The 26,471-nt window shown below is 42.4% G+C and overlaps 1 protein-coding gene across 4 annotated transcripts in view; it reads right to left on the reverse strand.

Annotated features, from left to right (window-relative positions):
- Positions 1-26,471, reverse strand: part of EXOC2 (exocyst complex component 2) — a 154,376-nt gene that overhangs the window by 59,366 nt on the left and 68,539 nt on the right. For all 4 annotated transcript variants that reach the window (XM_061195664.1, XM_061195661.1, XM_061195660.1 and 1 more), the window contains 3 exons: positions 23,628-23,746; positions 9,965-10,090; positions 4,796-4,920 (listed from right to left, as the gene is read on the reverse strand). In XM_061195664.1, coding sequence (XP_061051647.1) covers positions 4,796-4,920; positions 9,965-10,090; positions 23,628-23,746 — 370 coding nt within the window. The remainder of the gene's footprint in view (positions 1-4,795; positions 4,921-9,964; positions 10,091-23,627; positions 23,747-26,471) is intronic.

Genomic DNA, 26,471 nt, shown 5'->3' on the forward strand with positions numbered 1-26,471 from the left:
AAATGGTACAATGTAAAAGAAAATTCAGATACTTCACCAACATAATGTAAAAGTTACCCTTTAAAGGTAAAATACTGGTGTATTTGGTTAGAGAACTTTCTAGTTAGGAACAACTGCATTATAAATAATTATGACATTGACGCCAAGGTAATTTAAAAACACTTCAAGGTATGCCATTTCTACGTAAGGTATAAGCTAGAGAAACAGGGTGGAGAGTCGGTCTACAGGACCAACACCACTGACGGGAAGGAGTAAGACGAGGATACGGGTCGCTGACGCCTTCCACAAAGTATCAGACACCCTGACAGAAAAGGCCAGCACACACACACACACACCTCTTCCGGAGCTCATTTACACTTATCGTGCAGCTTTTACCATTTTTTTCTTTGTAGAGATGCGCTTTAAAAAGAATTTAAGTTTAGTTTTTAAAAAAACTAAACCCCAAATTCACAATAATAATTCAATAAGTAAATTTCTAAGTTCATTGGCCAACAACCATCAAAATTCTTTGTATACCAGGATTTACAGAAATTGATGCTTTTTAGGACAAATGAGAAGTAACTGAAGCGTTTTAGAGCTGCAGTGAGGCATGACCAGAGGGGCTCATGTCGGAGTTTGACCAGCTACAAAGACGAGAGACACAGGGCGAGGTGTGGGGAAAGGGGTAGAGTCCCCTGCCCTCTGCAGATGGGACACTCTCCCCAACCTCCACGTGTCCTTTGGGGGTTTTATGGAGGCTTCATTAAGTAGACACGATTGATTAGATCACTGGCCACTGGTCACTGAACTCAGCCTCCAGCCCTTCTCCCCGAGGTCTGGCGGTGGGACTGAAAGCTCCTACCCTCTAAACACAGGGTTGGTCCTCCAGACAACTAGCCCCCATCCTCAGGTGGGAGACACTCATTATCACAACAAAAGGCATCTTTTACCACTCCTCACTTAGGAAGTCACAGTATCAGGAGTGAGCAAGATCAAATATATATTTCTTATTATAAATCACAAGATCACCGTTCCAAATTTACATCTCCAGCCCAAATCTTTCCTCTGAGGTCCAAATTTGAATTTCAGGTTGCCTACTTGGTGTCCGCAGAAGGCCTGGGCAGAACAAGGTGAAACGGTGGTGCTTCTGGGTCTGGAGTTTGCTGGCCTCCAGCTGGGAACTGCAGGGTCTCCAGCGTGCTGATTGCGGACTTTGGGGCTTACTACCCTCCACAGTCACACGAGCCAACTCCTTAAGAGTAAAGCTCATTCTCTTTATATACACGGTTGGAAACAGAGCCAACACGCTATTGGTTGTTTTTCTGAGCCCTGGCTCACTGTGCCGTGGAGGACGGATGGGAAGGGCCTCTGGAAGAAGGTGTCATCTGTCCCCGGGAAGGGTCAAGCCCATACAAACCTGCAAGTGTCCTGTCAGATGGGGTCTTTTCTGGTTGTATCTGCCATAGTACCTAATGCTGAATTTTTTATACAATGGGCTTGTTCAATGGGAAGATTATTTCACAGTCCTTTGTTCTGTGAAATATTTTTGAATCAAAAGAGTGAAAATCAATTGTTTAAAAAACGTCATACCAAAATTTAGGTTAAACTTTGCCAGAACAATTCTGCCCACCAAACAGGTGCTAATGCACACGTGACGACACCTACGGGACAGAATAACTGTTTAAACGTCGAGGGCCTGTCTCCAAACATAAAAGAAGTGGAGAGGGTAGGGGATCTACCTGTAAGGCATACCTCTTGCAATTGTTAAAAAAATCGTTACTTATTGTTTTAATCTGATGAAGAGTTGACCATCTCCAACATGCTGAATTATGTACACTTTGCCCTACTTTTAAAAGAAAATTTAATTTTGGAACAGAAAGTACATTTTAATTTACATACTATGAGTTATGCAATTTTTAAAAATGCTGATTCCTAAAGTTTAAAAATTATTTGGATACTTTAAAAGTTTTCACCTCAAAATACACTATATTTAAAATATATCTAAAGGTAAAATCTTGACCTACTATTAACCATTTTGCTAGCTAAAAACCTTAACTCTTTCCTGCACACACAGACCAAAACTACTTTGTGGTAAGACCAACGGCTAGATCGCACTGTTTTGATTCACATGTTACTTCACATGGCCTTGACTGGTCTGAAGAACTATTTGTTAAACTGTTGGAAACTCCATCTATATCTTTTAACAGATGAACTTGAAATAAAACAAAACAGTTTTACAACAAGAAAAAATAAGAAATTCCAAGTAAATTGTGTTTAAATATTAGAGAGCTTTCTTGTATGAGACTGAAACCCTGGAACTCTTCCCAATATTAACTTAATTAAGTCTCTGGATCTCACTCATGACATGATGGCACCCTGTCCTAACTCCTCCATTCCTTCCACTGTCCTCTGGTGTCTTTCTGGCTTTTCAATAGAGGGTCACTTAGTTTAAAAACATGCCCAAATCTGTAGAGTGAATTACACTTAATAATTATTACCATAAACTTTTAAGAAAAGTTTATGAGTATAAACAGTTAGAAATTCCACAGGCACACCCAACTCAGCACAACTGATCACAATGATTTTCCAGTGCTGTGACTCCTGAGCTCATTTATTACTCATCTGCAACCAAACACTTCATTTAGACGTTTACACAACTAGGTATATAACCTGTGAGAAGGAGAATACCTTCCCTTTTCACTAAATCATCTCAGATCAAAAAACCCTAAAAAGATGCAAGATGAGGCAACTAGTGTCCACGCGTGGGGGCCACCTCCAGAAACCGCGCCAGTTGGAAGGAAAACACTCGGCTGGAAACAAAGCTAGGTTTCCAGCCGTTTCCTGGGTTCTGCTCCCTCAGATGTGAGAACCCACCCCGGCAACATTCAGCACGTCTCTGTTCTACATCAGTCCCACACTTCTCACCACTACTAAGCTTTGTTCACGAAACACCTACTGTGTGCCAGGCCAATGACACTTCAAATACTGGAATAAATATTTACTCCAAATAATAAGAGCAAATTCTTATTTACTCCCCGACACTGTTATAAGCACTTCACTTAATATTAACTCATCTAATTCCCAAACCATCCCCCTGGAAGTAGGCTGAGAAGTAACGGTATCTGCCCAAGGTCACAGCCAGTACGCGACACACACTGGGTGTTCTCCTCTAGCCCTGGCGCTCTGCAAGAGACGCGGTGGACACAGCTGTCCAGCACTGGCGTGGAAGCACCTCCCCGTTCCAGTCTCACAAGAGCTCTGCTTTAGAGGGAGCAGGTAAGAGGAGGAGGGTACAACACGGCAGGAGGGGGTGGCTGTCCCGCACTGCAGCAAAAGGCAAGAAACCCAAACCTTCCCCACCACAGAGGCCGCCACTCTCATCCAGCTGCCATGAACAAAAATGCGGGCTGATCGGGCACGTCTGAAAGCACAACGCTGAGAAAACTTTTTTCAGGACACCTGAAGGCACTCTCTTCTTCAGGCAGCAATGAAGGCCAGCCAAACTCTACACATATTTTATGGAAGACTGACTTCCTCTGTACAGTTAACTTTTCAACAGAGCTTTTGTATAATAACCAGGTAATACAAAATGGACATGAAAGAGTTGTGAGGTATGTTATTTATTGCTATAATATTTGAATGTGTCAGTAACTGATACACTGCTGAAATTAACGGAAGAAAAAAATACAGGGATAACTCATGCTTAAGAGATAGGTTTTCTGCATGAAGGAGTCTGTTTTTTGCATGCACTATTGTTTTTCTGTTTTTCATGTACCAAGCAAATTTTATGCTTTAGATAACTAACCTTTCATTTAAACAAACATCTAGGGATCTACCACGTTAAAAGGAAAAGAGATAGTGGCAAACTTCTTTAATAGCGGCATGAGCATTATCCATGGTCAAAGGAGACTGGATGGATCCTGGAGGACCAAGACACCCACCACCTTCTGTCAAACTGCAGAGGTGTCCTTGGTGTAAAAGAGCAAAAACAGTTTTGTGCTGGCAAGTGCACTACCCCCAGGAAGACCCCGCCTCTCCCAGCTTCCCCAGGGCTGTGAAGAGTCTCCTCGGAGATACGAAACCAGAGCTGTCTTCTCCTGAGCCACCAGAGCTCCAGGCAAAGGGCCTCAGAGTCTATATTCTGGGACCTGGAGGCCTGTCGTGGGCACTTGACGTGAGACAACTGAGTGACGAGTCCGAATCTGTGTGCTACACACAAAAGTCAAGAGTCGTTACTTTACGCTTGTAATTTCTGTGCTCCAATTATACATGATTAGGACACTAAGTACACGTGCAACTTGTGAGAATGTAAAGCCTTAAACAACTTCTCCAGGCTGATCACATAGGGGCCAGAAAACAGGACCTTTAAGTTCTTTCCAACTAGGAAGCTCCCTCTCACTTGAGACCCACGTGCAAGATGCAAACATTTGATCCCTGTTGTATCACTTGTTCGTCATCAACTGCACGACAGTTTCATCCACCACATGGCCTGACTGGCATTATACTCAATTCAGATTCTTTTATTCTTTAAGCCACTGTTTCCCTGAGCGCTCACCCCTGCCTTCTGAGAGAGACCCTCACTATTCTCCTTTACAGTCAAGGACAGTGACCTCCAGAAGAGCTGACTAACTTGTTCAAGGCCATACAGCTATTAAGTGTTAGGGCTTTACAGCATTTTCTACTAATCTTAAAACATCTGACAATACTTAGAGGCTTTGGGCTTCTGAGGCTTTAAAAAGGTCACTTCAAAATCTAAAATTTTTAAGACTAGAAACCCACGACTTAGCTACAACTATAGTCAAATCTGTACACGTACCTCACTGAAAAGGCTTCCATTAACATATGAAATCCAGAGTTTCCAGAAGTTGGGCAGCTGACTTAAAACAAGCTTGGTCAATTTTTCAACAAATGCCACCCGGTGGGGAGTTTGGTATCTCCATGCTAAAGAGGAAAAGAATAAAATACTATTAATATCCTTTTGAATCAAGACTAAAACTGTGTTTGAACATACTGCTGCTCCCCCACCTAAAAACGTGTCCCACGCTGTCCCACTTGGGCTGCAGAGCTTTAATCTGCTGATAGACCAGTATTTCCTTTTCCCACCAACTACCAACGCCTGTGGCGGCACAGTGAGCAGAGGGGCCTGCTTGCTCAGCGGGCCTGGGGGGGCAGGTGGGGAGCGGAGGCAGGACAGGAGAGCTTCACAGAGGAGGGGCGTCGGCTTTCCAACCCTGTTGTCTTCAGGTTGTTGTACTTCTCTTCAAAAAGCCATGCCACAGGCCACCCCATGGCCAGTAACTACCTCGAGGCTCGTACTAACCCGTCAGAAATGCACTCTGCACCCTACATGGTGGAAACTCAGTAAGGAATCACGTTATCATAAAGGAACATATTCAAGCACAATCATGTAATTAAAAACTCCTCCCATAACAAATAAATTTAACAGAAAGTAAAAATACCGAAGCCTCTTGGATTACACATCGTTTAACGCAGTTATTGTAGAAAGTGGGAAACAAGGTCTGACAGATTTCCTGTGGGAAGAATAAGTTCGAGGGAATAAAGGTGAATGTATTAGGTCTGCGAGCACCAGCCATCTCCCAATCCCTCCCCCCCCTTATCACCTACAGACCAACTCAACAGGGACCGACACGAGCTGCCTTCCAACGGCGGCAGTAGCAGACCCGGTGTGGCCACAGCTCCGGTGTCATGGGCCAAGGACAAGGCAGGAGACAGGACAAGATCTAAAACTTGAAGCTTTAGAAGACCCACCTCATAAGGGTGCAAGCAGACTCTTACACGGGATCGTCCCCAAAATTAATTTCAAAAGACTAATTTTTTGAAAATTAGTCTCAAAAGATCCATGCTCCTGCAGCCGAACTGACCTCCGGTTTGCATCCCATGCTGGGAGAGCTCATCGGGCTCCCGAGCTCACAGATCCTTGGCCGGGTCTGCGGGGAACACGTGAAAGTGACCCAAGCTGACGAGTCCCCCTTGGTCTGAAGTTGCGACACCCAGGTGCTCTGCGTGCGCACACGTCCCGCACACACACCACCTGCTCCCAAGAGCAGTCGGCACGGAGGATGCCTCCACCCCAAGGGAAAGAGGGAACACTGCCTTCTCACTACTTAAAAAGAAATCTTTTTAAAAACCACAAAATAAACAAATAGGAAGTAAACTCAGCTTCTCTCTTGTTGAATCCATTAATTAGTAAGTATTCTGGGCTTCCCTGGTGGCGCAGTGGTTAAGAATCCGCCTGCCAATGCAGGGGATATGGGTTCGAGCCCTGGTCTGGGAAGATCCCACATGTCACGGAGCAACTAAGCTCGTGTGCCACAGCTACTGACCCTGCGCTCTAGAGCCCGTGAGCCACAACTGCTGAGCCCGCGAGCCACAGCTACTGAAGCCCACGTGCCTAGAACCCGTGCTCCGCAACAAGGGAAGCCACCGCAATGAGAAGCCCGTGCACCAGAACGAAGAGTAGCCCCCACTCGCCGCAACTAGAGAAAGCCGGCGTGGAGCAATGAAGACCCAAGGCAGACAAAAACAAATAAATAAATGTATATAAAAAAAGAAAAAAAATTAATAAGTATTCTATGTGAAATGATTTTATGATGGGAAAAGTATCTGGACAACTATAAATAAAAACATAAACCAATTCCAAAAGGCTTCCAAAAAGATTCTGGATTCCATTGGCTGAATCTTTCTATAGCAGATAAACTGATAAAATGATTTTGTCTGAATTCCCCTTGGGATGGAGTGTCCCCGCCAGAGGTGCACACTGGCTGCAGGGCCGTGTCACCGAGGGGCTGGCACTCAGGCACCAGGGCTCTCGGAAAACACATGGGCTCCTGCAGCCTCCTGCCCGGTGACAGGGAACAATTCTGAGGGTCATGTGTTTTTGATCTTTTTATCACCAGCAGATTCTTTACACCCACGTGTGTATGTGTGTACTGAGAGCCCTTTCCCCTTGTTCCTTCTAAGCCTACTACATCCAAATTCTGATCATTATAACTAAAAAATGATTTTGGATTTTCTTTTCTTATTGGTAAATTCCCACATGCTCTATCACTGAAAGAATAACTTTAAGAGTTATCTCCTAAGACTGATGAAAAGAACTAAGGGAATATGGCAGGAGTATCTAATTTGTCTCACTATAAGTCATAACGTGGGGCTTCCCTGGTGGCGCAGTGGTTGAGAATCTGCCTGCCAATGCAGGGGACACGGGTTCGAGCCCTGGTCTGGGAAGATCCCACATGCCGCGGAGCAACTAGGCCCGTGAGCCACAACTACTGAGCCTGCGCGTCTGGAGCCAGTGCTCCGCAACAAGAGAGGCCGCGACAGTGAAAGGCCCGTGCACCGCGATGAAGAATGGCCCCCGCTTGCCACAACTAGAGAAAGCCCTCGCATAGAAACGAAGACCCAACACAGCCAAAAAAATAAAGTAAATAAATAAATAAATAAGTCAGGAGCTCTTAAAAAAAAAAAAAAAAAAGTCATAACGTAGGCTTTTTTTGATCACAAGATCAAGAATGAGCTTCCTCAACTTGATTCACAGCTACTGTTTACTGTAAGCAATCCCTCATAATGTTCCAATTTCAAGTAATAACTCTGGAGAAATTAAAGCTGACTTACTTCGCTTTCACTTCTAGCCATGCTGGAGTAACAAGGGCTGGATTTAACCTCTGGTCATGAACAACTAGAAAACTGTGGGGCAGGGGTGGGTGGGGGGAATATTGAAACAAGCATTTCATAGGCAGCACAGGACTGTGATCCCTAAGGGAAGGGGAAGGGGACAGGTGGGGCGCCCACAACTGCTCTGGAGTTCTGCCTGCCATTTCTAGACAAGAGAGGTCAAGGGAGAAGGAACTGAAGCAAAGCTCAGTGGGCTTTCTGAGTTGGAGTTCAGGGCAGTGGGGGAGAGTGGACGATACAGGGAAGAGTTCTGGAAAGGAGGGAGGAACTACGTGGGAAAAAAGCTCCAAGAACCCACATAAGAGTGTTCCTAAGTCATGCTCATGTCCAGTGAACTTCACAGCCAGGCAAAGAGCAGCCAGGGAGTAGTAAGGCCAAGGGTTCCCAGGAATCACACGGGGGAGGGAGCAGTCCTCCTGAGTGACCCCAGGCCATTCAGGAGTGGCCTCAAGTCTCCCTAGAAGGCAGGCTACTGCTCCAGCAACTAACCACAGGCCTTGGATGAATCAAACTTATTTGCAAGTAACAGGTAAAACAAAGTCTCACACTCTTTAAAGGAAGAGAACAAAACCCAAGACACTCAACACCGAACATTCCCAGTGTCTGAGAAACAATGAAACACGATTAACCAGGCTAAAAGGCAGGGGAAGGAGAATCAGAACCAGAAACCAGGAAGAAAACTAGTCAAGAGTAACAGAGCCACAATGACAGAGAGAGAATTAACCCATAAGGACAATGTTCAAGTAAAGGAAAACATGAAATAATGAGGAAAGAAAGGGAAGATATTTAAAAGAACCAAATGGAACTTCTAGAGATGAAAAAGTACATGAAACTTTTGGCTTAGACGCTGAAGATAAAAGATCAGAGAAGTTGAAGGCATAACAATGAACTCTACAGTGGAGCACAGAGTGGAGAAACTGGGGTGGGGAACAGATCCTCAGTGATCTATGGGATAATCCATTGGCTTAACATACATGCAGTTGGGATTCCAGAAAAGGAAGCACAGCAGAAAGATATTTGACAAAATGATAGCCAAAAATTTTGCAAATTTGATGGAAATTCCCAGAATTTGATAAAATAGATGCAAGAAGCTTGACAAACCCCAGGCAGGATAAATTTGAACTGTTCAAGCTGATGTAATTCATTACAGTCAGCCTCAAGTATAATTTCTAACTGTTTTAAGCCTGTTAGCATGTCAACTGGTGGTAGTGAATCACATAAGGGCAAGGAAGGGGTGTGGAAAGGGTTTTCACAGATCATGTGTCATCCTACTCATTAAAGAAAGGAAGTATTTTTTTGAAACTCAGGTGGGCTGCACTTCAGGGTCAGGCCCTGGCTACATCTGTTTAGAGGGCTACACGGTACCACAATGCACAGAATCAAACAGTTCTGCTCTTCCCGGTGTTTACTCTAGTGTTTGGTGGGCTGGGTGGAGAATGGGAACAGGACAAGAAGAAGCCACACTGACAGTTATGGAATCCCTTCATTTAGTGCAAATGTATCATCTGATTTTAATGCTTATGATGGACATTCATTCATATTATTAATAAAACTTTAAAAAAAGAAAAAACTCTACTCCAGTACTTAGAAGAATAATATGAAATACTTTGAAATAATCTTTAGAGGTATTTGAACTTAATAAGAAGTAAGGTATTTCTATTACCTTATTTGCATTTCTTATATCTATTATTGAGGTTATAAGTAACCAGTGACTAATAGCATCTAATCTAATTGGTACACAAATGCATTATAACCAACATGTTTTCTCATATAGGTAAACAAACAAAAGATAAATGTCAACCTCAGGAAGAAATGTAACACAGTTACAATTTGAGATGCCTTATCGTAGAAAAAATGATTAGTAACTAACTTATGATTAATAAACAAACAACTCTTTTCAAACCAAATTTTAAAATTCATTAAAAAGGTGTCTACTATTTTTCTGTACTGACTACAGAGATTCACTTTTGTTGCAACCTTCATCCTAAAGACGTTCTCAGAGAATTTTTTCTGTGGCATATTTTTAAAAATTCAACCACAGAAATGTGTTGAATAACACTGACCTGTGCCCAATGATTTATTAAAAAATCAAACGACATTTCTTTAATGTACAATGTAAAATTCATTTTAATTATCTAAATTTAATTACTGGGTAGTTGCTTAAGTAGAAGGGATGATGGCTGGTAATACTCAGCAGCAGTAACACAGGTAATTATGGAATTTTCCAAGAGAAAAACGTTGGCTATTACAGGAGTACAAATTTAAAAGATAAAAGTGGGAGGGAGACACTCACCGTCATCTCGACCAGGCTGAAAGCTGCTGCCCCTCTTCAGAGACGCCGTCTGGCCTAGATGACCCGGCACGGAGGCACGCACGTCGCCGTCCAGGTCCAGCATGGCGCTGTGAAGGCCTGGTGGCCCTGGAAGAGAGAGGCAGCGTTTCCATGGACTCACGGAGCTTACTAAGTGATTTAATGGACCCCTTCTCTGAGAGATTTCTTGCTCAACCGTTCAATTCTTTTTTTTAAAGAAGACATCTACTAAAGTAAAACCAGAAATATTTTCTCTAAATAGCTTTTAGAAGTCACTCCCACCATACAGATTTGGAGGATTAAATCTATTACTCTGGCTTAATAGAGACATGTAACTTACGTATCATTTCAGAATGAATGTTCAGCAAAACGGAGGGGAGGGGGTTCCATAAACATAAAAATCAGGATGAAAAATCATTTTTTGAAAAGCAACTTGGCACTTGGAAAGGAAGGTACAGGGTTTAGTGGAGCAGACTTAACAGCATAAATCTTTGACGTCCCCCTTAAAATTTAAATCTCCAAATACCACAACTTCTTTCTTTGCGATGTGGGATGTGATTCCTTATTTCTATTCCCACTGCCAGCCACCTAGTTGGGACCCTTTTCACCCCACACTGTTAATATTCTAGAAGCCTAACACTTCACTAGAGACTGTCAAGACATTCTCTTTATTGTCCTGGATTAATACCACCAAAATACTGTTATCTTGATTCTCTTCTCAGAAGTCTTCCAGAAAACCCTCAGAATTCCAACCCAAATTATCTAAGAACCAGGAAACACTTTTTCTAAGATGGTTCTCCAGAGTCACCAGGAAAGGAATCCCGTGCTGCTAATCCCGTTAGTGAGAGGCTGGCGTTATGGGTAGAATTCGCCTTGTCAGCCTGCAGAGGTGCTATAACCGGCACTCTGAGCTCTGTGGCTGAGCATTCAAGACCTCCAAAACAAGCTGAATTCAATAAACATTTACAGGGTGTTTACGGTGCAGAGGACACTATGAAAATGCATCTTTCATTTTCCTGCCTCACTTCCTACCCTTTTCATCATCCTCCCCATCCTGTTAAACACAAGTCTCCTCCTGCTGTTCCAGCTCAAAGTGCTGTGGCTGCTTTCCCTGCCCTCCGACCGCAGTGAGAATGAACGCCGTTTCACTGACTCCGCATTCTGCCTTCTGCTGTTCATTAACAGTTCCAATCAGAGCTTCTCGGGGATAAGGATCAATATTACGTCTCTGTCCACAGCTGGATCTTCTGCATATAATTCCTTCAATATACACTGAGTGACTGATACTAAGTTATTCAATAAGAATGCTCTTCCTTGTTTTATAACTTAACAGAATATGAAAAGCTTATAGATTTGTTTCCAAGGGCAAAAGATGAAACCCATTTATAAAATAATGATTTTATGCCAATGATAGTGTCAGTTATTCAGTAGCATCAAACAAGTCTTTACTGAGCCCTCCACGTGCTGGGAATCGCAGGCCCCTGGGATACGGTGGTGGGTAACAGGTAAAGGCCTGTCCTCAAGGTGTTTACATCCTGGCAGTGGAGGCAGAAAATCAAGACATAAGTGAATAAAATATAAGCAAAGAGTCTGCTTTCATGGCTCCTCCCATCATGAGCCACTCAACACGATACGGTATGAGCTATCTCCCCGCCTCCTCAGAGATTCTACCAGGCAGGTTTTACAGAAATAGAAACCAAGTCATTTGAACGGATATTTTCAGTGGAACGGCATTTTATTAAATACCTACGATGTTTCAGCTACTATGTTAAATGCTTTATTTACATGCACTTCTACTTTGGAACACATTAAATCTAGGATAAGAAGACTTGTAGAATTCAATATTTTAAAACAGCAAGAAAAACGACAGAATAAGAAAACACAAGCATGAAGAAATAATATTTTTTATAATTGATTTTTTTCCCATCTCAAAGAGGAATTTGTGTGGAAGCTTTGAAGATTTATGACATTTTCCTCTGAAGTTTATATAGTCACCACTGCTATTAATTGTAGAATTCAAGAAATTAATATCAAAACATCAATTTTCTGACATACTTTAAAAGGAAATGTAGGGACTTCCCTGGTGGCGCAGTGGTTGGGAATCCGCCTGCCAATGCAGGGGACACGAGTTCCAGCCCTGGTCTGGGAGGATCCCACATGCCACGGAGCAACTAAGCCTGTGGCCACAGCTACTGAGCCCGCGTGCCACAACTACTGAAGCCCATGCACCTAGAGCCAGCGCTCCACAACAAAGAGAAGCCCACGCACCGCAATGAAGAGTAGCCCCGACTCGCCACAACTAGAGAAAGCCCACGCACAGCAACAAAGACCCAACGCAGCCAAAAACAAATAAATAAATTTATATAAAAAAAGGAAATGTAAAAAAGCCCAAACTTGGCACCACATTAAATATTTATATAAAATGTGTAATTCATGTAAACATGTATACTGAAAGGTGCAAGAAGAGAATGCTTTAATTCAAAACGTTTTAAGTTACTACCCTTGAAGGTTTCAGGACTATAAATTTTTGATTAAGAAGGAAAACACCTCCTAGTTTCCTAAATACACACTGTATACGATTCCTACAAAAAAATACAATGATCATTAAGTAGATCCTCAGAAAAAGTTTTTCCCCGTAACTGGTGTGTTTACAGCATTAATTTAAATGCATGATATTCAGTCCTGTATAGTTTAATTTAAATAAACCTTGAATTTTGAAACTGTTAAAAGACTGATTTATTTTTCTCTTTAATGACAGAAACTATTAAGAATGTGCGTTCCTTCTATTAGAAACCGTATCATCATTTTCTACGATATCAGGAAAAGAAAGCTTACCAAGAACTAATGTCTCATTTGGAAGTGTCTGTCGAATAGCAGCAAGGACAGCACAGCAGCAGGGCGAGGACGGCCCCCAGACCCTGGGGACAGACGCGTCTGTGGACGTGCTGGGCCGAGGGTCCGGCAGGTGGTGCCCTGCATAGCCCGGGGACCAGCCCTGCACTGGGAGCCCGGGCCTGAGCCCAGAACTCGCTCTCCTCTAACGGTCTGCTCCTTTCTCTGGTCAGAAAAAGTCTTGCAATGAGTAATCTTATGGGGAATTAGGAGGATTGTCCTTTGAGGAGAAAATTAATGAAAACATTTAAAATCTCAGTTGTCAGAAATTATTTACTATCAAGTGTCAAAAAAATAAATAAAACTTGAGGATTCTGATACTTCTTTTAAACTTAAATTACATGACGATATTTATACCCCACAAAATTATTACAAATAATGAAGTGCTTCTGATGATAAACAAACATTATTATAAAAGAAAGAAAAAGATGAAAAAAAGTTTCTGTAACATAAAATCAGCAAAAGGTTTTAAAATATAAGAAATCTGTTTATTTTCTCTTGACTGTTTTACCTCACAATACGATAGCAGTGTCTCTTGATATGTTTAAGAGAAATATGTTATATAAAATATACGGTTATAAATGAGGGTAACTAGGAAGTTTCATAATATCATGCTCTGATTTATGTGCAGACCATACACAACTGAAAATTATGTTACTTAGTATATTTTCCCTGAAAACACTAAATTATCTGCCCCGATATCCACCTAAGGATGGTGTTCAATACATACATACACAGGACTTTGGTTTTCATTAGAAGCTTAGTTTGCACTAAGACGTTCTGCAGGTGACAGAGCCTAAAGTTTTTGTAAAATTGTGTTTGACTTTGTCTTTTTGAAACTTAAAACTGCATTACTGAGTTATGAGAGGTCATTTGTTTTCTTGAGAGTAGATTTTCTCTAGAAGTGAACTGTTCCTACGATTTTATCCCAGACGAAAGTTATCAAATAGGATCACAGCCCAGCTTTCCTTCATTTGTGCTCACGCTGACGACTGCTCCCTATCCCAGGGACCCCCCGGCTCCGTGGCAGAAGGAGTCACAGGCGGCATGTGCTTCTTCACCTGTAAAAATCAGGGCTTGAACTACACAAGCCTTAGTGTCTTTTTGAGCTCTAAAATTCTGATTCTATGATACAAACTCTGAATTTGAAACTCTGAACCACCACTGAGAACAAAATGGGAAGTACGCTTACTCTGCTCCCTGGAAGAGTTTAGGACAGCTGAGGACAATGATTAGCAGGGTTCTGTCAATGTGTGAACGGTCGGCCTCTACACAGACAGCAAATGTGAGCGTTAAGTCATAAAAGGACATTTCACCAAGAAAATATTAAAGGCGACAAAAACAGTAACAGGGAAAACGTCACTAGGATTTCATACTTGTTATTGTGGACCTTACAGCTTGGCTATTTTAGAGGCACCAAGCAGAGTAACCAATAAATACCCTCAAATGACAGTGTGCTGATAAGATCACGATTACTTGGCTGCAATCTGTCCAAGTTATCTGAGGAATAACTATGGGGAAAGATTGCTCTCCTGACAAAACTTCACACAGCAACACTTCCATCAGGACAGTATTTCCAGTCCTAAAATTCTATATGGTGTTGTTTGTGGGGCGGGGGGGGGGGGGGGGGGAGGGAAGGATACTAAAAAAATTCGAGAACTAAATAATCCTAGGGTATAGCTATATCTTCTAAATTCCATGAACTAGTATTTGAGTTTTTACCAATACATCAAAGAAAACATATATATCTTATCTACAGATGCTTGGAAGAAGCATCTTGGAAGAAAAACTCTTTTAAACACTTAAAATTTAAAAAAAAATGACTAAGCTTCTTAATTACTGACACTTGACAGAAGAAACGTTCACATGTTGAGGTGTGGGGAAGACATTCTGGCTTATACACGAGTTAACTTGAATTTTATACTAACTAGAACAGCCTGTTTGTGGCTGTTCAATCAAACATACATTGTAAGGGCACAGTGACCAGAAGTAAAGAATGTCCACGCTAAAAATAAATATGAAATGCCTGTCTCCCTGGGCCGCCAATGCTGGTCCTCCTCGAATGGTGAGACTCCCTGCCCAGGTGCCACGGCCACACTGACTCGCTGTGTACATGCTGGTCTGTATCCCTGACACGTTTGATGTTCTTTGTTCTGACAAGATATAAAACTGTGCTGAAAACCATGCTTCTCTGGAACAGTTCCTCAGAGTTATCTGAGAGGCTGTCTTCTGGGCTACAGTCCTCAGTTTGGCTCAAATAAAACTCTCTTCTATCAAATAAAATTCTTTTCCCATTACAGATCGTTTATTTTCGTTGACACACCCGAGTCAACATTCTGTTTCTCTGGTTAAATAAAGCTTCTAAAACATGCTACCAGCATTCTCAAAAGGAACTATTTTTCTAATTGTGAGTATGCAGGAGAAATTTAACAGATTACAAATAAATATAAAATTAGAAAAATCACCTTTGGAATACTATATAAACAAAACAGAAATTTACTTTTAATAAGAGAAAAACAGAAAATTTGTTGTCAGAAGTTGCAGAAGTAATTTTCTTCAGAACACTAACAATCCTAGCCGCTTCACCAAAAGAGTAAAAATGGCAGTACAGAAATCAAGTTTAAAGTATACTACTTTTCTAAAAGAAAAACTATTTATCTTTCACAATTTGCTATCAACGAGTTGAAAGATTTGCTATTTTTTTTCCAACTGTGAGATTTTTACCAGATAAAAAGTCTTCAGCTTTATGCGAACTTAAGAGATATGGCAAGATTTTCTGCAAAGCTCAAAAACTTAAGGGTTTACCTTAAAACTCTGAGTCCGACAAAAAACTGATAATGGCTTTAGGAAGATCTGTAAGAAATGCTTATTATACCAAGGATTCCATATCACACATCAGCCAAATCCTTTCAACTCCAGCTAGCTGGGTGCGCTCTCCCTTCTTTAAATGCAGTGGTCAGTATGTGTTTACCAGACTCCCTGAGACACAAAGGGCAGGAGAGGCTTTTCTGCGGTGGGGGGGAGGCCTGCAGATGTGGGCTAGGTGATACATTTGCCATGTGTACTCGGCCCCCAGCCCCCCGGCCAGCTTTCTCCCAGCCCACGTGGTGCGGGGAGCCCTGGTCTACAGCCAACTTTCCAGGCGGCCCACTTCCTCAGCCCGAAACACCTCCAAACACACTTTCCTGTGCACAGCAGGCCCCTGTCCTGAGCAGCAGCCCGACCACCCCCTGCCGCTTGTTGACCGCGCTCAGGCCAGGAGCCTCTGCAGACACAGGCCGGCTGGACTCCTGTCAAGCACAGCACACACAAGGGTCGGTGCCTGGGATGGGGTGGGTGCAGCAAGGCAGCTACCAACCTCCAGGAATGAGACTGTGTCCACAGATAAGAATGTTCTTTTTGATCTGATGCTTCTATACATACATTTAAAGTTCCTACGGGGCACTTCCTCAATTTAAAGGGGATCGTTTAATCCAAATTAAACCAAGGAAGGTGTATTTAGCAGGCCGCATAACCTCACTCCACTTCTTAGGGCTGCGGGCCAAGTTCTGAACTGTATTCCAACATCGTTCGGAACAAAAGCTGAAAGGAAGAGACGCGTTTTAAAAGCAAGACTACAGGTGTGAACCTTGAAGAAGCACTTCTCAACTAACATCGGCTATATAAGCAAGAACCATACATCGTAACAAGCTGGTTAGGTGAATAACCAAAACCAAATTATTTACGCTTTTATTTAAGTACGACCCTTTTCTGCAGTTATACACAGATTTAAGTAGAGAACACCTACTTAGACTGTATAAGCAATAGAATTATTACAAAAATGACAACAGGAGACATAAAATATCTGTACCCCTGAATATTCTAAAATTACCAGGCAATGCTAGCAATTCAAGGTGTGCAGGGCATTTACTGTCAAAGCCATTTTCTCTTAAGGCTGGAGGGTGTGTCTCCCCCGCAGACAGACAGTGAGCCAAGCAGAAAAGAGCCAGCGCTGGGACGTCACGCGGAGAGGTCCTCCTGACAGAAGCCCTGCTGCCCTGTCTGACCTGACACAGACAGACGCTGCCACCAGGTGACCAGAACTGAGCACAAAACGAGGCAAGTCTCACTCCTCCGACCGCACCCAACAGCTGGGGAAGCACTGACAGGACCTGCGAATGAACGCTGTGCTATTCGAACAGGAAATCAAATGCTCAAGTGCTAGTTTACTGACTTTTAAAAAACTGTTTAAATTACTAGTATTAATTGCTAGTCCTCATTTTAATTTGGAAGCTAAATTTGTCTTTTCAAATTAGATTAAAAAACAAATTTACAATCACGTAAAATCCTGCTAAGCTGTCAGGTAATTAAAACTGCTTATGTAAACTTATACTGTTTACAAACAACAGCGACAATTTCTAAGAGGGTGCACTGTGAATCTAATTCATGGCACACTGAGTATCACCTAAGTGTCTTCCCTTTCTGAGAAAAAGGACAAAAGGGAAAGGAAAACCAGACCACCACTTTGCTGGAGAGAAGATTTTTGCTATTACAGTCATAAACTGGTACTTTTCTTCTATTCCTCTCTCCTGAATCTACCTTCTTCTGTATATCCTTTATGGCTTACGAATCTCAAAGTAAGTGAATTAAATCCCACTACAAGTATTTAGAAGCACTGCCTCTTCTAACGCCAACTGAAGCAACAGTGAGCAGGTAAAGCACGATTCACATCGGGAGGACTCAGTCACAGGGACGGGAAGGTGGAGACCAAACCAGTGTCGCCTACCTGTACTTGCAGGAGCTGTGCCTTTTCTTCTTTTTAAATCAACGTCTATCATTCTGGGTTCACGCTGGTATAATCAACATTCAGGAGAGAAAGTACTTTTTAAATCTCCAAAAAATAAACTTTAATAAAAGAAACTTCCTAATGTACAACCTCATGATAACAACTTTAAAATAAAAAATTATAAATTTTATTAGCTATTAAATATATGTATAAACATTTACTGTCTTTTCAAACAGAGAAACATTTGGTAGTTACGTAGAAGATCTGATGAATCTGCTGCCAATTTCCTAATGGAGGCGTGCAGCCTAATCTGGTGCCCAGGAGCTACCTGATGCCAAATTGTGGAAATACGAGAATTATATTTATTAACCCCACCGATTATCTACATAAAGGTCACATCTGTATTTTTTAAATATCAAGAAAAAATATAGTTTAGTTATACTAAATTCATGAAACTGTACAAAAATTTAAAATGTAATGTATGCATGTATTTGATGAGCTTGAATTGAAAATACAGCCTTTTTATATTGTAAGACCACTGGATAAACAAATATTTCAGCAAGTAATTAATCTAATAATCTGCTCTGGTTGAAATAATTAAAAGAGTAGCTAATTAGCCTCTATTCTTAATATTTTTCCTCTATAATAGATTCGTACTGTGATGGTTCAGAATAAACCTTTCAGGTGTGACATATCATCTCTTAAGTTTTCAAAGAGAACCTGAGCCACATATAAATGTATTTCCTTCTGTTGTGTGACTGTTGGAAAGAATCTATGGCTTCTATTCTAAATGCGCCATTTGCCGCTGTTCTAATATGTCCTCTGGGAAGTCCTAGTGGTGCAGACAGCAGAAAGTAGAGATAACTGCTCTAGATGCTTCTCCCTGGAGTTACCACATATAGTCAGCATATATTTTAAATGAGTTTAGAGTTAAACTCATTTTCAGAACAAAGGAAAAACCACACCTTTGAAGGTTACCTTTAAAAATCCTGTTTGAGAATGTCCGTAGGGGGTTAAACCAAAGGCTTTTCCTGACAGGAAACCTGAAGATTTAGTCTAATTTTGGCCCTATTTCACAGAAATTTTAAGAGACGAATGACACTTCTTATAAGGCGGTAAAAGTTTTGGAAGGGAAGCTGTACAGCTGACTAGCTCAGGCTGGAAGAAAACAGACCCTTCCATAGGTGTTCATGCTTTCAAGATGAATTTTTTTTTAATGTTGATCTTTATTCCTGTTTTTTTCCCTCATATTTGTCTCCCCTTAGAAAAACCGAAAGATCACCTTTGGGCTACAGGGGCAGGCCATGGAAGAGTGAGGAATTCCCGGATACCTGGCAGGGTGTGTTGAGGCGTGATGGTCATCTCCTGTCTGTGTCCTGGTGTGCACCATCTAGGGGAACCATCTACCAGGTTCGTATGCGTTATTATTATAAAAATTGGAATCCAGAGAAGGCTCTAATGCAGTGTTTATAAAAATATCAACCCTATGACCTACCTCTACTGACCAATGCTTCGTATACAGAAGAATGTAACCTGGACAAATGTGGCTTTTTAATGTAGGACTGCTGTCTCTGAAAATCTATCACCATCTTGGCTCATGAACTTTTCTTGAAGACCACAGACTAAATACAATTAACATTTTAACCCAAAGCCCCATGTAAAGACTTAAAAAAAAAAAAAACTTGTATGTTAATTAGGTTTCTTAAACTCATGCATAAAAACCAGCTTTACTTACAAAGACACAAAGAAGTCTTTTCCTGTCTGAAATATTTACAGTCTATCTTTTTAAAATTGTATTTCACTTCACAAGACTGGGTTAATCAATCAGTTACAAGCATTTCTCTTCTCTGGTGTTAAAAGTCCAAGTACAGGGTGTTACAAATTGAAGAACTTATAATTCATTCTTAGATTTAGAATGCAACAAGCTTTCATTTTGAAAATAGGTTCTGGAGAAGACCTGAATGAAAGCAATGCAGCTTCACAAAAAGGCACTGCCATCATCGTGCCATCGGTTCACCATGTTCAGAAACGCGCTTGATGAAATATTAGCTTCAACCACAGAACGCAGAGAGGTCTGTGGAACCATCGTGCAGGACACGGAGAAGCTGGGCTGTCTGTCACCTGGCTTCACTGAGGCAGCTTCCTCACGTGCAAAACAGATTCAAGTCATGTACCAAACCAGACAACTTCCCAGGTTTCTTCCAGACCCAAAATGTTGTGATTACGAGAGGATGGCCAACAGAAAGTCCAAATGATATTTAGGAGACTTGCCCTTATACTGACTTCATTTCTATTACACCTAACTAGGACGCTCATAAATATCAATTCGGAGTCTATCGGGAACAACTGGGTGTAGATTACATGAAAGAAAAATTGTACTTATTCCCAGCAAACTTATAATTAAGGCCAATATCTTCCATAAACACACCCACACATGCACATGCCTATGCTATATAATTATATTACCTGTATACGGGTAGGCAGGTACACAGTAAAGAGCTAACGTGTCCAGTGACATATACACACTCTGATGACAACAACCAGGAAGGCATCTAGGTGCCAAGTGGCCAAAGTGGACGCTATGTCACTAACAGCTAATTCTTCTAGGAAACACAAGTTCTGTCTCCATCTGTGTCACTTCTCGTATCATCTGCCTTTGCACTGGCTATCAATTAAAAAGCCACATTAAGTACACAGTATCCGTGTACTTAAAAAGATACTGGAGGTATTAAACTGCTTTTGAATTTGACAATTAACTGAATACTTGATATTAAGAAACCACATTTCAGGTAATGATAATAGTATTTTAGTTACAGATTTCACAAAGCATCTTTACCTTTGAAAATTACATACTGAAATAATTTGGATGAAATGATGTGACCTGCTTCAAAAATAATTCAGGGTGAAGGAGGCGGTGTAGATAAAACGAGACTGGCTGTGAGGGGATAACTGTCGAAACCGGGCGGGTACACGGGAGGTTGTGGTATCACCCTTGGTGCTCTTAGGTACGTTTGGAATTCTCCAAAACAAAATAATAAGAACTCCTTCTGATGGTGAGCTCAAAAGAACACACCAACTTTCCAATTAAAAGGCACTTATCTGTTAGGACTGTCTATATTGTTCATATTAGTCGTGTTTGCTGACAACAGGTGGGCACGGCTCAGGATGTTCCTCTGAATGTCAAGGACGATTAAATCCTAACCTGTAAACATCTAATGAATTTAGGAAATTTACATTGTATTGTCACCGAAATCTGTGTAGTAAGTTCAAAGAGTCGTAAACTGTTATGTTTCACTTCCTAATTTTAAAGACCAACTTATGAAAATAACTTTAGGTAAACCTCATCACTAACAAAAGGATCCATGTAATGCACATTCCTCCAAGTACTTCATAAGCCAGCGGCAACTTCTACAACAGGCTTGGTCAGAGTGAATAAAAAGGCAGGTCTCCAGTTACACAGAAGCTAGTGTCTTTTTTTTTTTTTTTCAAGAAATGCTGATTTTCAGCAGTTTTGGATAAATACATATAGCAATACATAACACCAAGATGACAGGGCAGGAATCCATTAGGTAAGGGTGTGTCTCTATCTTCAAGAAAGATTCAGACCTTTAGTGATGGAATATTGGTTATCAGATCTTTCAGGTATGGGTGCGACAATAAGGTATATGAATTTTCCTGGCACTTCTCCAATTTCAAACGGTCTATATGCTGTCTTCATAAATGATACATGCTTTCCAGAAATTCAAATATTTTCATAACTAAATCATACAGTTGGATTGTTTCTTATAAGCCTGAGTAGGGAAAACGTTTGTCAGACCGTGATCCTGTTTGTATCACTGTATATACCAGCCTCTTCACTGGAGAGGGGAAGGGTGGCACTTATTGAGCACCTACTGGGTCTCTGGACTACTTCCCCGTGGCTCTTTCCCTGGAAAACTCACATCCCTCATTTAGGTTCAGGGGCACCAACACCTCCTTTAGGAAACTTCCTTGGGCCTCCTGCTAACGAGACTGAGGCAGAGTTCTGCACTCCCCACTTCGCAATACCTCTCACAAGTACACTTACGTAATAAACAACATGTGATTTGTTTAAAGACATAGGTCTCTCTCACTAGACTACAAGCTCCAAGAGGCCAGAGACCATGTGGGTCTTGCTCATCACGGCTCTTCGGTCCAGAGAGCACATCCGCCACGCTGATTACCAACCCCGGCTGCACCACAGTCTCCTGGGAGCTTTAAAAAGTACTGCTGCATGGACTCCACTGCTAGAGGGTCTAATATAACGGTCAGGAATGGGGAGGAGGCTGGGAAGTGACAGTCTTTAAAAAAAACCCAGGGGGTTGTGACGGGCAGCCACGTCGAGAGTCCTGCCCAACAGAGCAGACTCAGTACACGAGAACCTGAGGCCCTCTAAATACCCCCCAATGACCTCAGACTGTGTATGTTGTTTGATGTCATCTTCACTTGCTAAAACTATAAAATAATTAATGACATACTAGAAATTTAGATACGGCATCAGTGAAGACATACGTGGGTTTTCCTAAACATCAAGAATAGAAAAGAACAGATTAACAGCTGGAAAATACTCAACTCCAAGCCACCTAATTCACGACAAAACTAAACTATAAATAAATAGTCATGGCCTCTCTGTGGCACCTCCTTCTGTGCCAGGACTGCTCTCATGTTACTTCACTTTCTCGTCCGGAAACCTTGTAAGCATCGCTGCGCCTTATTTATATAATCTATTTGGTGTCTCAGGCCACTGAAACTGCATTTGCCAAGGTCATCAACAGCCTCAGCACAAAATCTAAAGGACACCCCTTTATCGGACTCTTCACCTTAAAACCCTTGCTGACCCTCCTTTCCCTCCCGGCTCCCTGGCCACCCTCCCTCATCTCCTCTGCAGGTTTCTCCTCCACCAGCCCTGTAAAGAGCACTCCCTAGGACTCTGTCCTACATTTTCTTCCTTTTTCTCCTTCTTGGGTGAATATGTCAACTCCCAGGGACCATCTACGTGCAGACCACATCCAAACCTCTCGCTCTTTAAATTCAGTTACCTACTGGACGCCTCCACTTGTACGTCAGACAGCCGCACACCAGCCGGTCCAAAGAAAAGGGAAGACCGTCTTCTCCTCCTCGCCCCAACCCCACGGCGCACCATCCCCGCCAGCTGCCAAGGTCAGACCTCTGGGAATCACCGAGCCCCTCCTTCGGTCACCAAGTCCTGTCGATCCCAGGTTCCGGACAGTGCTCGAATCCCCTCCTCCTCCACACCCACGGCCTCCGTGCCGGCGAGATGCCTGAATCACCACAGCAGTCTCCTAACCGGCTCCACTGTCCCCGTCTCATCGGGTCTTTCCCAGGCTTCAAACCCCTGGACGAAGTCCATCCAGGCCCGGGGCCTCCTCACCCGGCCTCAAGTCCTGCCACTGTGATGGCTGTGAACCAGCTGTGACTCTTCCTCCACTCTCCTCAGGGCCTGTGCTGGAGGCGGCCCGGCAGGCATCCCTCATCCTCTAGGTTCTCTGCTAACACAGAGCCCTGTCTGAGACACGTCCCCAAACCCGCCATCTACCAGTCACAACCTGGAACTTGGTTAGTTGAGCTCCATGAGGGCCGGGACTGCGCCCGTGCACCTGGACTTGGCACGGTGCCTGGTGCGCAGCAGGGCTCAACACGCACTTGATGGAATAGTGAGTGTGCTGTTCCTGTTGACCGAGCCTAGTGTCACTTCTACAACATCATGTCGCTTCCACAAGAGGTAACTGCTCCGCAAGCCAACCCTCTGTCAACACTGCCCGCCAACCACGAGACAGGCATGCTGAGGGGGCTTTCTCCCCCCCGGTTCTCTTACTCGCCCAGGGAGGTGCTAACCGGGGTGGGGGCAGGTACAGCTACAAAGAGAGCGACTCATCCCTCAGTCAAGGGCGTCCCCAGAGTGTGTCGAGTGGCGAGGGGGAGGGCGCACACAGGGAGAAAGGGCCTTGCCTTTGAGGTCCCGCACGCAGCCCTCCCGGCAGCTGTGCATGAGCTGGAGGATCCATCGGTGCTGGGCTGCGATGCACTGCCACGCAGGGTCGCCTGGCGCGTGGAGGTCAGACAGGTACCTGAAACAGCAAGGCCAAGGCTGACCCAGTCAGCTTCTGCTGCACAGCCATCATGAGGACAAGAGGAAAGCTTAGCACAGCTTAAAGTCATCACTTCTAAGAAAACCTAAAATTTTGTCAATTAGTAAAGCATTCGTCAATACTAGTCTTTAATATTCAGTTCTAAACGAAATATATTCAGATTTCTTTTCATGCAATTAACAAACAATAAACTTACATTTTAAGAAGTTAGGACTTTATAAAAATACAACCAAGGAGACAAAGACAACTTGCAATGTTCCTATAATGCCCAGTGAAAGCGTATCTTTACGGTTACATTTTGTTCACAGAGTGTTTCTACTTAGTTCTCAGTCACACAGAAAACAGGTGGGAGCCAGCAGAGGCCTCAGCGTGAATATTTCTTCATTCCTTTCTGGTCTGAAATACGGCCACGAGGTGGCAGTGTGACCCTTTTTTCCTGTAGGATCCAAACAGGGCAACTGAAACTTAAGACCACGTCATTACACAAAGAGATTTGGTGACAGCAAGCACTGACTTCTAAGTCTAAACTCGAATTCATGAGAAGATATTTCTTTAGAAAATACAGTATAGATGGGCATTTTTCTTAGTTTTAAAATAGTTCTTAAAATATTTAAATTCTTCTTTCTCTGTAAAAATTCCAAACCCAGATAGACAACTGAAATAGATTTCAGTTGAAAAATTTCTGCCAAATATTATTCAAAACTGGGCCCTCATGAAATATATAAATGTAACAAGTTAAATCCAATTAAATCAACTTCAAAAGCTGGACTTATTGTCTTAAAATAACTCATAAACCCTAAGCTGTCTGTTCTCTTGGGTTAGAAGTTCTGTTCAAGAATAAATTTTAATTAACGGTGACAAGCTGTGACCTATAAACACGCAGGGACACACCTGGGCTTCTCTCCCCATCTTCCCCAGTATTTCCTTACTCAGTCTTCTCAATTAGCAGCTAATTAGAGGAGAAACAAGTTAGTGACAAATAAAACACTGAGAAGAAACCTGACATCACATTCGGGAACAACCCACCTCCCCTGACCTCCACGGGCTAACGGGGAAGAATGGTTTCCGAGGACAGCGGGGTGTCCCGTGCGGGCTCCTCTCCTACCCGAGCCATGACCCTTTATTTACAGGGGTCAGGAGGCTGTCTGTGCTGAGAGTCTGGCAAATCAATTAACAGCATCCCCGGGAGGATCTAACAGGTGACGTTCAGCAAAGCCTTCAAAACCCAATCTGAGTCTTCCCCTCACACAGGCTTTCCTCTTCTATCCTCTGGAATGTAAATATGACAAATAGTACATTGTGTCATTTCTTTCCCCAAACCGTGCGCTTCCACCCTTCCTGCCGGAGAGGAACTGTCTGTCGGAGGTGTCCTCAGACAGGTTTGTTTTGCCCAGAGACTCCTGCTGCACCTCCTCCTGACGCTGGCACTCAACAGCAACCTCAGATCGGCAGCAGCAGAAAATACAGCACCGTCCCTGTCGGAGGGCGGCTTCCCTCCCTCTCTGTGCACACCACCAGCAGCACACAGAGGGGCCGTCACAAGCCTCGCTCTCGAGCAGCACAGCAAGATCAACATGGCTTTCTGCTCAGCATCTTCTCAGATTATGTCTTTTCAGTATGCTGGCTAGGTCCTCCCAAAATTTAATAATAATCCTCTTTCTATCATCTTGCTAATGGGTATTACATAAAAGAGTTTTATAAAGAAAGATAAATTTGTTGTCTCAGAAACTCTGCAGTGTCTCAGTTCAAAAGCACAACTTGTGCTAGGCTTTTCCTTGGTTAAATGACTTAATCCAATGAGTTTCCTCTTTTCTTTTAGTATGTAGTTTCATTTCAAAGATCTTGGCTTAGCATATGATACAGGTTATTGCTATTTCTTTTAAATACGTGTTATCTGAGAACACTTTTTAAAAAGACTTTTTTAGAAGGCAGAAGGTAAGGAATGTTAATTATGATGAGCATAGGCTCAAAATTTTTAAATTTAAGAATTAAAGTCTTTAGCCATACTCGAACATGATTTTTAACGATTACCAAGGACAGAACCACACTGGCATGGAAGAAGTATGTGGTACTTTGCTTGTTGCTTGAGCTACTAGCCTCACCAGAGTAAGGAGAGTGAAAAGCATGAGGACGTCTTTAGGTAGATACAGCAGTGAACAACAGCACAACAACACAGGGGTAATCTGCCTCGCTCATTCGCTGTGCAACTTGGTTACGTGAGAGCTAAGAGATGGAGTTTTGCTGATGATAAAGTCGAGAGTCTCCACCCGCACTTGGTGCTCAAAGGACTGCGCACCATAGATTCCGAAGTCCAACAGCTATTTGGCCTGGCTGTGATGTTGTTTTTGCTATTCATTAATAATGAAACCCTTAATTTAAGAAGGATGATAAAATTGCTCAGTATCTTCTCAAAGTATCAAAAATAAAATAATGATTAAAAAATAAGTAAATGACTTGACATTCTCAGTGACATTCTTGTTCTTTTCCCTTTAAAATGACAGGGAATAAAACATTAAATAGGCCATTTAAAAGAATCTTTTTTAACACCCACCATCTTTTAAATGGTATCCAGTAGGTTAACCAGTCACAGGAGCTGTACATGAGTAATCTACATAAATGGTAATTCGCTACACAAAGAAATCCTGCACTCAATAAGGTTTAACGTATTATTATCAGCAAATGAAAAAGAATAAATGTAAACAGG

Source organism: Eubalaena glacialis, chromosome 7 (assembly GCF_028564815.1).
Source record: "Eubalaena glacialis isolate mEubGla1 chromosome 7, mEubGla1.1.hap2.+ XY, whole genome shotgun sequence".
In the NCBI taxonomy this organism is placed as follows: domain Eukaryota; kingdom Metazoa; phylum Chordata; class Mammalia; order Artiodactyla; family Balaenidae; genus Eubalaena; species Eubalaena glacialis.